Below are 17,604 nucleotides of genomic sequence, written 5' to 3'. Positions count from 1 at the left end.
GATTTTAACATCTAATTTCATTTAAGACCCTGGCCTGTAGTTCTCTTGCTTGGTTGGGTTCTTTTGTATATTACAATCAGGGTAATGCTTACTTCTCTGGTGGGTTTAATATTCCTGTCAGATCTTTTCTGCTTCCCAGGGATCTACTTCCCTCCTTTATTTTTGCTTCTCCACGTTGTTATTTTCCAGGGTTTGGATTCTGAATCTCAGATTGATTTGAAGACCATATCGTTTTGTAGTGATAGATATAGGCTCAAATTCTAGTCCTATAACTTCATAGCTGTGTGATATTGGCCAATCACTTCTGGTTCCTGAAAATCATTTATTATTTGTTGGATGAGGGTTGTTTTGAAATATAGACAAATTATATAGTAGTATATGTCTTGAACCATTCAGTAAGCGGTGGCTGATACAATATACCTATTATTACTAATGTGATAATGCCATCTTATTTTCAGGTTTGATTTCAGATTTTGGGTTAGGTCAACTGTTTCTGTTTTAAAAATAATGTGTGTCTCCTCTCTCTTTTAATATTCAGTATATCCAGGTATCCTGGAACTTACCATATTAGATTGTTATGGTCTGTTTACTTTCTTCCTCTGTCATTTGTGAACTTGAGAAAATCGGTGAAATAGCTGTTTTTTTTTTTAACCATACTTTGGAGTTAATAGTCCTTGTCGAATGACTGAACCTTTTAATATTCATATTAGATGTTTGTGTTACTAATAATATCTAAATCCTGACACATTATTCTTAATAGTTCTTGCTGGTCTTATTGGAAGCCTGATGTGCTTTAATGAGGTATAATTTTGGAAATGACTAATACAGCTTTGTACAAAAAATTATGTAATTTTAGTGCTTGGGGCATTAAAGTTCATATATCACACCTCTGTTTTTTAGAAGAGGAAACAGGCCCAAGGGTTCTAGGTGCTTTCTCTAAAGTCACAGTGCAGATTGGTGGCAGGATATTTTATGAGTCAGAAAGAGCAGTATATCAGAGATCATCGAGCTAAAGTGATAAGTATTGCATTTCAGGGAAATCCAAACTTCTAAGGGTCCTTTTGTTGTAGAGGTTAATATGGGAATATTATGATTTGATCCATTTATCCTTACTTCGCAGAGCTTGAAAAACAAAATTGTATAAAAGTTTAGATTTTCAGAAGAAGCAGAAAAAAAGTTGAGAGGATAAATTTTAAGCTATTACCTTTGGTTCCAAAAGGGGCTGAGAAGGATGGACCAAGTGATTATTTTAAAATATGTAGCATTTTGGTATTTGTTAACTTATTACAGTGAGTATATAATATTTTTGTAACTTAAAAGCTTTATGATATAGAAAATTCTTGTTTAAAAGCAAAAACAAAAACCTAGGAGAGGTACAAGTTAAATGAAAGTATATAGGAAAATAAACAAATTTGTCCTCATATGGCCTTACGTGAGGAGACCAAATTTTTATCTGAAAAAGAATTCAGTCTTTGATTACTTAGCAAAAATTTAAGGCAATAATTTATGCAGACTGTTTATTATATGATTTTATATGGGAAATCCTAGTGGCACGTAGTAAGCATAGTGAAATGAATAATAGAGTGAAATTATGTTATAGAAGATGGTATTTTGTTCACTAGTACGGTAAGATGTTTAGAAAGTTATCCTTGGAGATTGTGAACTTTACATGATTCATTACATGCATGATCACTTTTCAATGTCAAAAGGAAGTCTTGAAAAGTTATCTTTACGTACTCACAGAGGTGTGTACTTACTAAACTCATATTTGGATTAGACCAATTACCTATCTTGTTTACTTAAGAGACTTGTTTACTAGAAAAAGTAAACCTTTGGAAAACAAGAAAGCGGGTAAAACATTGACTGGCCAACTGCAACTTTAAAAAAATTACTTTTATTAGTACATGTTCACAGTACCTAAAATAATTATATTCTTTGTGGGGAGTTGGTATATATATACCTTAATTCTCTTTTTAAGTCTTTTTTTCCTTTCCTCCCTCCATCTCTTGGTTCCCTTTCCTTTTGCAAAAAGACCTACTAGCTATCTTTTATTTTGCTCTTCAGTTATAGTTTTGGTTTCTCATATAAGAGAAATCACATGATATTTGACCATGTGTGTCTAATTTATTTCACTTATGTGTGTCTGGTCTCATGATGCATTTGTTTTCTTAAAAATGACTCAGGTTTATCCTTCTTTAGGGCAGAGTAGAATGGCCACTTTTTGAAATTTAAAACATCTTATGTTTATTTACATTCTTTACCCCTTCTGTAAAACACTACAGCATATCTTAGGTGTTGGGCAACTGTGATGAAGACTTTCTGTCATGTTTGAGGAAGCATTGTTTTGAGAGGGACCCTCAGGACAGATTGTATTGCTTTTTGAGGTACAAGATGGATTAAATAGCAGCTTGAATCTGATTAAATTGTTTAACTTTTCTGGACCTTGCTTTGCTTATCAGAAAGGTAGAGTTAATGTAGCCTAAAAAATATAAAAATTTTAGATTTGGTGGAATTTTAAAACTTATCGAAGTGTGTAGTATTTTGGTAGCATTGGTAGGGTTTCTGAAGCTTTTCTGGCACCAGAAAGCATGTTGATTGTATATTCATTGATATAATAGTAGAGAACACAGTGTTTTGTTCTTATTTTTTAAAACCTTATATTTATTTAGCTGGTTTCTCTGATCTTGATCTGTATATTTCTAGTAACTACAAGCAAATAAAAGCTCTTATCTCCCTAGAAACAAATTCATATTGTAGTACCATGGTTTTCTTTTTTTCCCAGTAAGCAATTTATGGCCATTTTCATGGCAATTTCTGATCCTGGTAATATTTTACACATAAAATCTAAGAATTTGGATAACTCATTTCTATGATTTCTGTGTGATTTTATTATGTATCTTAATTTTATTTTTGGTCTTCCTGTAACAAAAAGTTATTTATAATTCAAAGTTAAGATTGTATAATTATTAAGAAAGCATTTTGCTGTCTGGGCTTCTATATATTCTTGATACCTTATTTCTCCTTTTTTCCCCCCCCAATATTTTCAGATGTTTTGGAATGTTATTAAGTCCAGGTCGAAACGTGAAGAACAGTGACATGCATTTACTGGATATGGTAATGATAATCTTAAGCACTTTAACCAAGTATAGATAGTAGTTATTTTATAGTTCTAAAGTACATTCTATTTAAAAAGCTTGTCTTATTGTCAGAATTGTTTCTTTTTACTGCATATAATAATAATTAAATTTGGTAGCTGTTTAAAAATTACTTATGAGGGAGGGATTTAGGAAATTTTCAACCAAAACAGTCATGCAGTTTGAAAGCAAATAAAAGGATAGTATTATCACAATGTCCATCTTTCATCTGTTGGACTTCTTTTCTTTGAGCCCAAAATAACAAGAATATGATTATAAACAAGTATTTCCAAAGTGAATATGGTGCCTTTCATTTTTTAATGCATTATTAATTTGAGTGTTGTAATGATGCTTGTTTAGTTTAATGCATTTCTTTTTCTGAACTTCTCCTAGATTACCTTTTCCTAGCAAAATATATTTATGATATTCACATAAAGAATGCCCTTTAAAAAAATGCCCTTAAAGGTTAATATGTATATTCAAGAGTTAGTATTTGATACAAAAGTGGCAACTTTTGCACAGTATTAGGTATACCTTCTAATATTGCAATGAATGAAAACATTTGCTTTATGGTTTAGAAATCTTATAGGAAATAGTCATTTTAGAGTGAGTATAATGTTCCTTAGTGAACTGAAAATTTTAGTGATAGTAGATACTGCATGTGTTTTTACTTTCTACTGTGCTTTGTAAATGTCAGTTAAATATCACTAATTATGTCAAGTTTTTCTTTCAGTTATTTCATAGCAATATCAACACTGATCTAGTAATACCAGAATGCTTTTCTTTTCGACGTCTTGGCAACTACTTATGTGCCAAGCATTGTGTGAAGTGCTGGGGTTAGAGATGAGTAAACCATAACTTTTTATACCTGTGGGTTCATAGTCTTATCATGGAAACAAACCTTTTAAATAAGTAACTACAGTAATGGGTGCTGTGCTCTCTCTGTTGGAGCAAGGAACAAAGGAAACACTGCCTTGGATAGGTCAAGTAAGGACAGTGGTTACACAGAAGGAGAAAACAAATTAGTTATTGATCTACTGATGTCTGCAATATACCACTAAAGATGGCGGTTTACCCAAAGCAAGTCATACCATTTTGGAGTTGTGAATATTCAGTGAGGTAGTATTTTGGGAATATTAGGCAATAAAAACTTTTAAGATCCTGGGTCCTATATTATGATCTTTCAGAGTTTAAAAGATTTAAGATGATTGACTGGTATGATTTATCTATAAAGTGTAAATCCAGATTTATTTATTTATTTATTTTTTGAGATGTTGCAGTTCAGATTGGCCTTGTACTTACTTTGTAGCTCAGGCTGGTCTTGAATTTGCAACAGTCCTCTTGCCTCAGTCTGCCAAGTGCTAGGATTAAAGGCACGTGCCACCATGCCCGGCTTAAATGCAGATTGTAAAATTCTGATACTGATGTGATTTTCTGAGATTCTTTTGTCATCTAACTTACATCTGATTTACAGAGCAGTCCTCTACCTTTGAGGCATCAAAATGAAAGGCTGTCATGCTTCTTGAGAGAAAAATATGCTTAGGCTACACAGTTAATGGGCATATAGAAAAGCTTGCATTTGCAGCAGTTGACAACAGTTGTGATGTTGTCAGTTTTCATGATATCTTATTATATAGATTAAATCTCATGAAAAGGAACTCATTACCTTACATTGAAGCCTGAGAGATAGCATTGGTCATTATAAAGTTATTTCTTTGTAATCAGCTGAAATCAAATTCCTTGTAATTTTGCCCGATTAGTCTTAGTTATGGCTTCCAGTCAATTCTTCTGTTCTCTGATGTTTCCTTAAGACAAGGTCTCACTATGGTAGTGCAGACTGACCTTAAACTCACTTTTGTAGTCCAAGCCGGCCTTTAGCTCATTACGAGCCTACTGCCTGAGTCTCCCAAGTGCTGGGATTATAGGTATGTGCCTCCATGCCTGGCTCACTTCTACTCTTTTCTGGACACATCCAAATGTCATGCAAAATTGAAAAATGTTTTACCATGTTAATTTATGGAACTTTCAATTTGAACAGTTTTTAAGCAATACTAGTTTTTTCTTCTTGAGAATATTTTCTAATGAGCAATGTGAACTGTGACTTCTAGTTTAATAAATGTATAAATGTAATTTAAGGTCTTCATAAAAGAAAATCATACATGACATTTTTTTTCAGTAACATAGTTATATACACACAAATAAAATCACATAATCCCAGAATTAATTTAGGGGGATGCAAGTAAAGAGACTGAATTTTCTTCCAATAGTGGCAGCATTTTTTGTCAAGGAATTTGTACTATAAGAATAAGGACAGAAGTTTTTTTGCCTTATCAGGAGAAGCATAACAGCAATTTCCAAAAAAGCAGAAAACTCAGTAGAGCCAGGTTTCTTGGAATTGGGTCACAGTTTAAAATTTAAGACCGAAAGATTCCCCAGGGAGTTTTGTAGAGTCTTACAGTTGACTGCTTCCTGACATTAAACCAGAAGCTTGACCCACAGTTGCAAATGCGTTTCACATGTTAATCCAGTACACCTGGCAGTCTGTAATCCTTACATGTGTGATGAACTCTGCTGTTTTCTCTTCTGCTTTGCCCCCTACTCCCTCTGCCCTTTTCTTTTTGAGCTGCTACCTTGTGCTTCTCCTTGTATTTTCTCCCTTCCGACCTCTCAGTATCTGCCTTTGTTTTTTGCTTACATGATTTATAATTTTAGTGTTTTTTTTACATTTATTTTCTCCATTTCTCTTTTACCACTTACCAAGTTTTTAATACTCTGTTATTCTTTATGTATTTTTCCCACTTCATAATTTTATAGCAGTTTTGTATGTGACCTCTCACAGCTTGACTTCTCAGTAAATGTGCTCAGCTTCCATTTCTAACTTCGCACTTTCCTTGATTTGCGTTAATTGAAAGAGGGATTTTTATGCTTTGTCCAGTTCATCCTTTATCTTTTTGGACTCAAGCACAGCAAACGTTCTGGTTTACAAATGCTTTAGAATCTGTGGGTCAGAAATCCATTCCTGTTCGAAATGTGGACCTGATTCAGAGGGAAGGTGGCAAGTTAAGGGAGTGTGTGTGTGTGTGTGTGTGTGTGTGTGTGTGTGTGTAGAGACAGATATTGAGGGAGATAGATTGATTTTAGCTGATTTTGAATAGGTTGGAGGTGCTGAGGAAGGTTTCATTTACAGATGACATTGAGTGTATTTCATCTCTGGAATGCAAGGGTATCAACCTGAGAGCTGTACAATCTGATTAGTGAATTATTTCCAATGTCCTAAGAGAATGTACGTAGTCATTACCAAATGACTGGCATAATTTTAGAGGGATTCAGAGAAACATCTATGAGGGGTGATGATGTAAAAAAGGGTTTTGTGGTGTTTGACCCTTCTGGCACTCTTCATGCTACATGGAAATACAAAAATTTCAAAGTACTGTAGATGCTTTCCTTTTGTGTATCTGTGTATTTATTTGCTTTTGTGTAGTTTTCTCATGGGGAACCTTTCATCCTCCTCTCCCTACACAGGTACACAATCTCTCTGTGGCTTTGCTTTGACAGTAGTACTTCCTAGCTTCTTTACGAAGAATAAAGTATTTGATCTCAAAGTCTTACAATGGAGGCAGTGAAGAGAAAGAAGAGATAGGAAGGAGAGAGTCACTTTAAAAATAGGGAGAGGAAGAGTCAAAAACTTGAGTATTAATTACAAGCTAATGCTAGTTTCCTGAGATAGATCTGTGATTGTAAGAAAGTGTATGAGTATCTGACATATAGAAAATAGACAACTAATGTTTAAGGTATTAATTGCTATAAAGTAAATTAATATTTAAGAATACATTAAAAATTAGAACATCAAAAGACAGATATTCCCTTTCTACTCCATGATTGGCTATTAATTTAGTCTTCATTTAATTCTTACTGTTTCTGTGGAAACTACATGCATCTTCATATGCATAGATACGTGAAATTTTGGCAATAGCATAAGGTGAAGTTAAATGTAACATTTTAGTTATATTTATATATAACATATAACATTATATTTAATTTTATGTTTTTGTGATTCAATATGTATATGTGTGTGTCTCCATTTATCTGAGGGATGGATGCATACCTCTACATAGAATTTGTGTTTGAAGAAAGCTGTAAGGGGATATAATATTTAAAGAAATGCTTGTATAGGATTAAAAAATTTATAATGAAAATAAAGCCCCTATTTGAATATAAATCTAAATTTTAATTAGTTGGGTTGCTTTAAGTAAGATGCAATGTAAAATGGTGATTTTATTGGTGATTATCTCTGATTGCTGTTTTAACTTGTAGGAATCCATGGGGAAGAGTTCTGATGGGAGAGCGTATGTTATTACTGGCATGTGGAATCCTAATGCACCGATATTTCTGGCACTTAATGAAGAAACACCAAAAGGTGACTTTTCTTTTAAAAATATTTAAAAAATTTTTATATTATGAGCAGTCTTACATTTTTAAAAAATTTGGATGCTTATTTAAAATAATGGTACTCTTATTTAGAATTTGAGATTGCTTTTAATACTCCAGGCTTCCATGGAGAACCCTTATTAACATTTGAAAGAATTTCTCTAAAAGACATGAGTTAATTTGATTAGATTACATAGAAGGCATTTGGGCTTTGTATTTCATATATGCCTATAGAATTGTTAAAACCAAACAATAGCTAGAATTTTGCAAATCTTTGATTATTGTTTTAACCTTATTTTAGAGATTATATTTTTATATTTTTTTCAGTTATTAATTATTCATTTTTGTCTTTTGATCTTTGAGATTGTAACAGTTTATATTAAGATTTCATTTGTAGGGAGCACTTTCCCCCCTAGTTTCCTACGTTTTAGTTTTACCGTTTCTAGTTTGACAGAAATTTGTAAATATTAAATAGTAACATTTATTGTTTTTCCCATTATCTTTTTTGATTACTACTTTATTCAGATATTTGTTAATTGCCTATTTTTTTGCTCCTTCATCATCTGCATTGAAATGAAATTTAAGGTTTTATTTGCTGAGTTCTAGTCACTCAACCACTTTAAATGCTTATTGTCATTCTACTATTTATATTTGGAATATGATGAATCAATTTGCTTTGCTTTTTTATTACTCAGTTTATACCCACAGGAGACTCTTGGCTAATAAGAAGAAGCATTGGTGAATATTAGTGTAGAAATATAATGTTAATGAAGAATATTAGAATTATATTTTTCCTTAGGGAGAATGTTTAGCAATTGAATAAATTTCATGTTTTTGATCACATAATAAGCTGTCTAAAAGTGAAGGCTAAAAAGAGAAAAAAAACTTTATAAAACTTAGCTTAAAAAGTTGTTTTAGCAATAGAGAATTTTTTTTTTTTGTCTTTTTCCTTTTTATCGGTACCAGGGATCGAACTCGACTGCCTGCTTACAAGGCAGGCGCTTATGCCGCTGAGCTAAATCCCCAGCCCCGCAATAGAGAATTTTTATACTCACAGTTTATTTTTGGAGATAGGCTTACCAACTTTTTCCTTAAAATTATTCAGAAAGAAAATACTTTAGAAATGAGAAATAAGCCATTTGAAATTGTTGAAGAGGGGTCAGGGATTTAGCTTAGCGGCATAAGCACCTGACTGGCAAGCACAAGGTCATGAGTTCAATACTTGGTACCAAAAAAAGAGAAATTGTTAAGGAATAAAATATAAGAATTTCAAATGCCAACTTGTAAAAGTAGCTTTACCTGTTTTTAATATAACCCATAATTTAGTTTCATTTTGAGTTTTAATATATTTAATCTTATAAGAGATTTTTGTTTGATTAAAATTTTATAATGTTATATTACAATAATATTCAGGTCTTAATTATGTATTTTAAATTTACAATTATTTTATAAGGTACATAAGCATGTTGCTTTAAAATTTGCAAATGGTGCCCTCAAAATTACACATAATTCATAGAATTCATAAATAACATGTAGTTTTTGTGGAAGAAGTTTAGGCCCCAAGAGATGAAATATCTTAGATCTTTTTACTGCATTAAGATCTAGTTGAGTAATATATTTCATGTCTTAAGGTGCTTTTTTTTTTTTTTTTTTTTACTTCTTTTCAGTATTCCCTTTAAAGTCCTCTAGGATAGGCCCAATGTCTAGAGAATCTTGATTTGTTTTGAATTGACAACTGTAATGCTTACATCAGTCAAAGTGCATTTGGTGAACGTAAATGTTCTGCAATGCCTTAAAAACACTGTTGAATGTTTCTTCTAGTAGTGGGCTTATTTAGATTTTTCATTAAGAACTAAAAATTGTGGACTAAGTAAATTTCAAAAATACAAAATGATTTGGAATGATCAGGCCATAGCTTCAAAACCCCAGAGAATATCAAGCAGGTAAATAAAATAAAATGAAATCCATGTTTTTTCTCTTATGATGAAAACCAGAGAAAACCCATGGAAACCACCCTAAAAGATTCTAGGCACAAATTAAATTTAACCTGTGGCTGAGTAAACATTTTGAATAATAACTAGCATTTAGGCTGATAGCACTGTATTCCTGTTGGATCAAAGCACATGTCATGCCTCAATTTTATGTATCATATGTGTAGTGTGTTTGTGTGTGTATACACACACAAACATGCATATATATGTACAGAAACTTTATATAAGTATTTCATTGGAACTTTGATTAATGAATTCCTGAGGGTAAATATATTATGAACTATGAGGGTTCCGACAGATCTCCAGGGATTTCTCCTAAAGCACACAGCGTGAAATGTCTGTCAATAACATTTTGTCTATGCAAGTTTAACATAGAGAAGCTGTGCATCTCTTTTGGTTTGACAATTTTTCGAAACAACTCATTAAACTAACCTAATAATTTCTATTATTCCTCTTTTTTTTAAGATGGGAGGAAAAATCTCTCATTTTTCCAGCATTTACCTAAGAAATTTGGTAGTTTTAGGGTAAAATATTTATTTATTTATGTGCTGGAAATTGAATTCAGGGCTTGTGCATACTAGATGACTACTCTACCACTAGGCCACACCCCCAGTCCAGTTTTCACTTATTTTTGTTATGGATAGGATTTGGGATATGCAGAAAGATAGCTATTGAGAGTTTTGGATATTTTACTAAGATAGGATCATTAGTGCTTGAGAAACACATTTGGAGTACTTGGTTACCTACTTAAAGTATTTAAAAGCATAGCAGGTAGTATAATGATAAGGAATCTCTCTATTCTTTCATTTTTCTCCTCTATTCTTTCATAAATGAGAAAATGTTATATTCTTAAATAATGAAGGAATAATAAAACCTAGGAAATTTCTACTACAGATAAACGAGTGTACATGACTGTGGCGGTGGATATGGTAGTCACGGAGGTGGTAGAGCCTGTCCGCTTTCTCCTGGAGACTGTAGTTCGTGTGTACCCTGCAAATGAGCGATTTTGGTATTTCAGCAGAAAGACTTTCACAGAGACTTTCTTCATGAGGTTAAAACAGGTAGGACCTTTTGTTCTCTTCATGTAATAACATACTTTCTATCGTTTATTTCTAATATCAAGATAATTCTTTAAGTAGCAATAATATTCCTCCAGAAATCCAAATAATATTCAGAGTCAACCAGCAGAGTGAAAAATTCACATTTAGCTAACATACATGTTTAAAAAGCCAGCTATTGTAATAATTATGTTGTTTTTTCTTAAAAACCTGTCATATGACCTATCAGTAGGACAGTAATAAAAATATATACTCTAAATATGAAAGCAACTTGTCTAGCTTTTATATACAGTTACTTAAAAGAGATAGGATACAGAAATATCATACTGTATTTATAAAGTTAAAATGAAAAAATTTCCAGGAAATATGTCATTGTCTCAGTCATTTCTGCTTGCAGTATTAGGTAAGTTACATTATATGAATTTGTTCTTTGGCTCATCAGTAAGATTAAAAAATTATTATGTTAAGTAAACAAAATTAAGATTTCCATGATATCTTTAACTGGGCAATATTAATATGTTACATACAGTTTTTGTTTTAGAGTAAAGAAAGAAATAGGAAAAAAATAATTTGAATTCTGGTAATGTCTGTTTTTTTTAAAGAGGAAAAAAAACCCCAAAACAAAAAACTCAATAAAAGGGATACAGAATTTCAAAACAAGATGATAAGAAATTAGTAATGGTTATTACATTACATATTGTTGTCTTCAAAATAGTTGCTCAGAAGTAGTGTCAGGTTTTTTTTGGTACGGGGGATTGAACTCATGTGCTTGCCAGGCAAATGCTTATGCCACTGAGCTAAATCCTCAGCCCCAAAATTTTCAGTTTTATAAAATCAGGGTGGAACTTCTGTTGAATGATAGAAATATTTTATGTGTTATCTGTTACTATGCTCACTTGCTCAAGCTTTAAAATACTTGCTGCTTCAAAACAGTAACAGTCGAAATGCAGTGGAGCAAAAGCAAGCACCAGCACAATGAACAAATATAGAAGCCACTTACCCATTTTTATATTAAAAAAAAATCTTATGGCTCAGGCCTCATATACTTTGAAAGAATTATTTTTTTCATCTTTCATAAAATTATTGTAACTAGTTCAAGTCAGCTTTTATTACTGTGGACTGTTTTGCAGCATATTGTAATGAGCATTATATGAGCAATATTTAAAACTGCTAAGCATCTTTTAATATTTTGTTGTGAGATTCTTTTCCTTCTGCCTTTTCCATCCCTCCATTCCTCATGCTTTACTTCCTTTTGTTTTGATAGCATAGTTGCTATCACTATCAAAGACTTGAGCATTGTAAGCCAGGGGATTATTTACATTTGCAAATCAGTCAATAAAGGAACTGTATAGAAAGTGGGCTGTCATTATTTTAATAACTAAATTATTTTGATGTGAATTCTACATTTTTAAAACTTGAAAAAAAGCATGCATGCATGTTCTGCAATATCTTCATGTATGTATATATGCACATGTGGGTAAATAAGGTGAATTATTAAATATTTTCATATTTTAAAAATTTCTAGTATTGAGTAATGAATATCATAGAAGTTTGCATAATAATAAACCATTCAAAATGCTACATGAGATTGTTTCATATGAATTAAAAAATAAGATTCAGTTGTAATATTCAGCTTTATTAAATGTGAAACTAATGTAAATGCATCTTAACTATGAAAAAGATGGTTTCTAACATTAGTGTTATAATCTTCATTAAAGAAAAAGTATGGAAACCCATGGAAAATAGATTATTGACTAGTCCACGTATGAAGACTTACCCCCTTAAGCTGAAATAATAAAAGTGAAAAATTAAAATGTAGAGAAGTTAAAAAGATTAACATTCAATATGGATAATTATTACAAGAGCTGAAATTAAAACTCTACCTTAGAACAGATTATGCAGCTGTCTGAAACCACTCTAGCTGCTTTAGATAACTCTGGAAACCAGATTGGTCCTGATTAGGCAACACTGTTATAAAGAAAGAATTAGGTTAGACTCTGATAGAATTCATGAAATTACCTATGAAAATCTGGGTTTAGGCTATTACTGGTTTTTTTCTTTTATACCAGGGATCGAACTCACGAGCTTGTGCTTGCAAGGCAGGCGCTATTGATGCTGACCTGAATCCTCAGCCCTATTACTGTTTCTTAAAGGATTCAAGGAGCATGGTTTACTCTTAGTTTTGTGTGATTTAGACACCTGGAACCATTTCTTTCATTCTACAGTACTGCACTTATGTTGGATGATCTTAGTAGTTCTGTGTCTAAACAGTATTAGGCCAGATTTCTGGATATAACACTGTGGTTTTCGTGTCGAAACATTTCGTGGCAATTTCCTATCCACAAATTATTTTTTCATCATAGTATTCACATTCTCGGGCTGGGGATTTAGCTCAGCGGCATAAATACCTGCCTTGCAAGCAGGCGGCTGTGAGTTCAATTCCTGGTACCGATAAAAATGAAAAAGACAAAAAAAAAAAAACAAAACCAAGTATTCACATTCTCAAATGTAGCAGGACTTCATCTGTGGGCAGTGGAGATAAATGAATACCTACTTTGTTCCTGATGAGTGTCCATTCAGGACCAAATGGCATTGTTATTTGTTTTGCACTTACACAGTAAGGGGAGCAAGTAACAAAGGATCTGAAACTAAGGTATCTGGGAACATTTTCTCAAGATAGTTATTTGATCTGAGATCCAACAGGGAAGCAGAAATCAATTAGGTGAGAGTAGGAAACAAGATGTGTACATGTCCAGAGCTTTAGAAAGTTTAGGAGCAACAGAGTTGACCATGAGAAGAAGCTAGGTCTCTGATCATGTGAGATTTTACACTCCATGTTGAGGGTTCTTCTAAAACTCAACTTTAATATTGTATAGGTAGCATATGATAAAGTGCCCATTTAATTGTACATTTTATTAAATTTTGACAAATTTATACATGTGAATAACTACCACCAAAATTCAGATAGCATTCTCATTCTTAAAAGTTCCCGCTGGATGTGACAGCGTATGTCTGTAATCACAGCTCTTGGGAGGCTGAGGCAGGAGTATTACTACGAGTTCAAGGCCAGCCTGGACTTCATAGTGAGTTTGAGGCCATTCTGATCTGCGTAGCAAGATCCTGTCTCCAACAGAGAGAAGTTCCAGTGTGTGCTGGGTGTGGTAGAGCACAACTCTAATCCTAGCATTTGAGAGGCTAAGGCAGAAGGGTGGCTGCCAGTTTGAGGTCAGCCTCGTCTATATACTGAGTTTAAGGCTAGCCTGAACTACCCAGGAAGACCTTTCTTAAAAAGAAAAGTTCCAGTTTGCCTCTCTAGCCAGCCTCTCCTCTTCTGTTGTAGTTTAGACTTGTCTTTTCTAGAGCTTGTATAAGGAATCATATCTACTTAATTTTTTTGGGTAAGCCTTCTTTAATGTGACAGTGCTTTTGAGATTCATCCATGTTGTATATCAGCTGTTCATTCTTTTTGGCTGTCTTTTTTTTTTTCTTTTTTACTAGTAAGTGTTTGGACTACATAATAGTTACATTTATTTTGGGAAATTAGTACATAAACATATTGCATGTTGATCGTTTTTACTTCTCCTTTCTACCCTCCTGTGTCTCCCCAGATCACTTTCACATCTCTATGAAATCTGTCTCCATGCTTATCAGCTATCCTTTATTTTGCTCCTTATTTGTATTTTAAGTTTCTCCTTGTAAGGGAAACTGTGATATTTACCCTAAGAATTACATACTGTGTGATGCCACTTGCATAGCATTCTTTTTTTGAGGAGGTGCAGGGGATTAAACCCAGGACCTTCCTTTGTATGAATCTATCACAATTTGTTTATTAATTCATCTGTTTGAAATTTGAATTTTTTACTGTTTTGGGTTGACATGAGTAAAGCTACTATATGTAGGTCTTTGTGGGACATAGGTTTTCATTTCTCTTGAGTAGATATGATATGTTAAGCATATACTTTATAAGGAAGTACTAGACTTTTTCCAGGCTACTTCCATCATTTTGTTTTCCCTACACTTATATATGTAGGTGTTCACATGTTTCAATTTTTTGCTTATCTTGCCCCCACTTAGTACTGTCAGTCTTTTTAATTTTAGCTATTTTTGTGTATATGCAAATATACCTCATTTCAGTGCTAAATTACATTTCATGTAAAGTAATCATTTTGAATGGTTTTTCTTATTGTTATTGGTCATTTATATATTTTCTTTATAATTGTCCATTTTTTAAATTGTCTTCTTGTTTGTATATTCTGAATATTTTTCCTTGACAGTAGCTTGCCTTTTTAGTTTTATAACAGTGTCCTTTGGAGTGGTGAAAGTTTTAAATTTTGATTAGGTTGTATTTAAGAATAGTTTATTTTATTGTTGATACTTTGTGTGTCATATATAAGAAATCTCTGTTCCAAGGTTGTAAAGATATTTTGTGGTAGAGATTTTATAGTTTTGGGTCTGTAGTTCATTTTGAGTGGATTTTTGTTATAGTATGCAGTAAGATTTGAGATTTTGTTTTAAACCTCTCCTCAACTGCATAGATAGTTGTTCCAGGCATCATTTGTTGAAAAGATTCTTTTTATCTATTGAATTAATATATCTGAAATCAGTTGATTATTGCTGCGTAGGTCTGTCTTTGGGCTCTTTCCCTTGATCTTTAGGTTTATTTTTATGCCTCTTTTTACTTAGTCTTGATGATTGAACCCAATACTGTGTATTAAAACCTGATGGAAGTTTTCTAACTTTTTTTTCCTTTTCAAAGTTGTATTGTCTCTTGGAAGTCTTTTGCATTTCAGTCTATTTGAAGAAAAATGCTTTTTCCGATTTTGAAAGCAAATGCTTTGAGACTGGATATTATATAGGGAAGAGGTACTATCTTAATGATCATAATCTAACTTGTGAATGTGGCATATATTATTGTTCACCACCCCATTTTAAGCTCTTATTTAATTTTATTATATCATTTTTGAGATACAAAATTGTTTATCTTGAAAAGAATTTATTTCATATTTTTTTTGCTTTTTACCTGGGTTACCTCATATAGTTGACAAGTGAAATTGAATGTATTTAAAGGGTGATTTTCAGTGCATGTATGATATAAAATGATTACTACAATCAAGTTAGCTAACACATTCATTGCTTCACATAGTTCACATTTTTTGTAGTGAGAATACTTAGTATCCTTCTAGCCAATTTCAGGTATGTAATAGTACACTGTTAATGTTAATCACTGTAATATCTCTCAACTTACTGTCTTTTTCCTTTTTATCGGTACCGGGGATTGAACTCACGACTGCCTGCTTGCAAGGCAGGCGCTTATGCCACTGAGCTAAATCTCCAGCCCCAACTTACTGTCTTATAACTGAAAGATTGAACCTTTTGACCAACATTCACCTTTTCCCATACTCTTGGCTTTTGGCAACCACCACTTTGTTAGTCTTAATATGTAACTGAGACCATGCAGTATTTGTCCTTCTGGTCTGGCTTATTTTATTAAATACAGTGTTCTCTAGGTTTACCTCTGTTGTTGGAAGTAGTAGGATTTTGTTCTTATTTGTGGTTGTGTTGTATTACAAAGGTTTATCTACTTATCTGTTAATTGACATTTATGTTGTCTACATGTCATGGTATTGTGAATAATATTGCAGTAAAGAGGGAAGTACAGGTACCTATTTGATATATTTATTTCATTTCCTTTTGAGTAGATACCCAAAAGTAGAATTGCCAAGTAGTATGGTAGTTCTGGTTTTAACTTTTAGTGAATCTCCATACTGTTTTCCATAATAGTTGAGCTACTTTATATTTCCACTAACAGTTCACAGCGTTCTGTTTTTTTCCACATCCTGCCAATTCTTATCTTTCTGATAACAGCCATTCTAAAAGATGTGTGGTTTTGATACTTTCCCTGATGATTAGTGATGTTGGACACATTTTATATATCTGTTGGCCATTCAGTATGTATTCTTTTGAACAATGTCTCTTCAAGAATTTAAGTAGTTGGTGTATTTTTATTATTTAGGGTTTTTTTTGTATTTAGTTGTATAAATGTACACACAAAGACAAATCAGATGTTGGTATACAGTAAAAACCAACTAAAAGCAACAATTGTGCCACCATTGACAAAAATAATCAGCAGTAATAATGGAGGCATGGACAAACTAGATATTGACATACTGTGAGAACCAATAAAAGCTACAACTGTGCCTCCCTTAACAGTAGAAAAGAGATCCTGGAGAGCAGGCCATCTGGAGGAGAGTGGATCTGTGCCCTACGCCCTGCATTACCATCCCAGAAGGCAGGCTGGTGGGTGAAGAGTGAGTCTGTGCTCTTCACCCCTCTGTTACATCCCAGAGGGCAGGCCTGCTGGACGAGAGTGAGTCTGCACTCTACGCCCCGCCATTGCATCCTGGAGGCCAGACTGGCTAGAGAATAGTGAGTTTATACTCTGTGCTTCTCCTTTACATCCCAGAGGACAGGCTGGTTGGAGGAGAGTGAGTCTGTGCTCTGTGCCCCTCCATTATATCCAGGAGGGTGGGCCGGCTGGAAGACTGAATTTGTGATCCGGGCCTCATCCATTTATCCCAGAGGGCAGGCTGGCTGGAAGAGTGTAAGACCAGTGGGAATCCTAAGACCTGGGACAACAGCCTGATGCACAGAGACACACACACTTCTGGAGGGTGAAGTAATCAGTGAGGGCACTAACATGGAAGTATCTGAAGCAGCATCAAGGAGACAGCAGTTGAACTCTGGATAATTGCACTGAAAGAAGACTAGTCTCAGCTCCCATATCCAGAGGCCAAGATCAGGTCTATAACCAGCACATCTATAAGATGCAGCACAGACATTATCATAGAACTGTAAACACCAAAAGAAGAAACAAAGACCCAGCAAGACCGCCAGCTGCCATCAGGGACCAATAGCCAGCGCTGGTGGGGAGAACCAGCCAGCCAGGCTCCCTTACACCTGCCGTCATCATTGGAGACTTTGTGTAGCTCTCTA

General features: G+C 33.5%; 1 protein-coding gene across 6 annotated transcripts in view; it reads left to right on the top strand.

The window, feature by feature from the left end:
• Rabgap1l (RAB GTPase activating protein 1 like) overlaps positions 1-17,604 on the top strand; it is a 718,519-nt gene that overhangs the window by 140,605 nt on the left and 560,310 nt on the right. For 5 of the 6 annotated variants that reach the window (XM_063240009.1, XM_063240010.1, XM_063240011.1 and 2 more), the window contains 3 exons: positions 3,048-3,114; positions 7,449-7,551; positions 10,448-10,614. In XM_063240009.1, coding sequence (XP_063096079.1) covers positions 3,048-3,114; positions 7,449-7,551; positions 10,448-10,614 — 337 coding nt within the window. The remainder of the gene's footprint in view (positions 1-3,047; positions 3,115-7,448; positions 7,552-10,447; positions 10,615-17,604) is intronic. The other variant, XM_063240013.1, reaches the window with a different exon arrangement.

This window comes from Cavia porcellus, unplaced genomic scaffold (genome assembly GCF_034190915.1).
Source record: "Cavia porcellus strain 051 isolate PalLab524CR breed Dunkin Hartley unplaced genomic scaffold, mCavPor4.1 scaffold_29, whole genome shotgun sequence".
Classification (NCBI taxonomy): Eukaryota; Metazoa; Chordata; class Mammalia; order Rodentia; family Caviidae; genus Cavia; species Cavia porcellus.
Note: the sequence above shows the minus strand (reverse complement) of the source record. Positions and strands in the feature narration are given on the sequence as shown.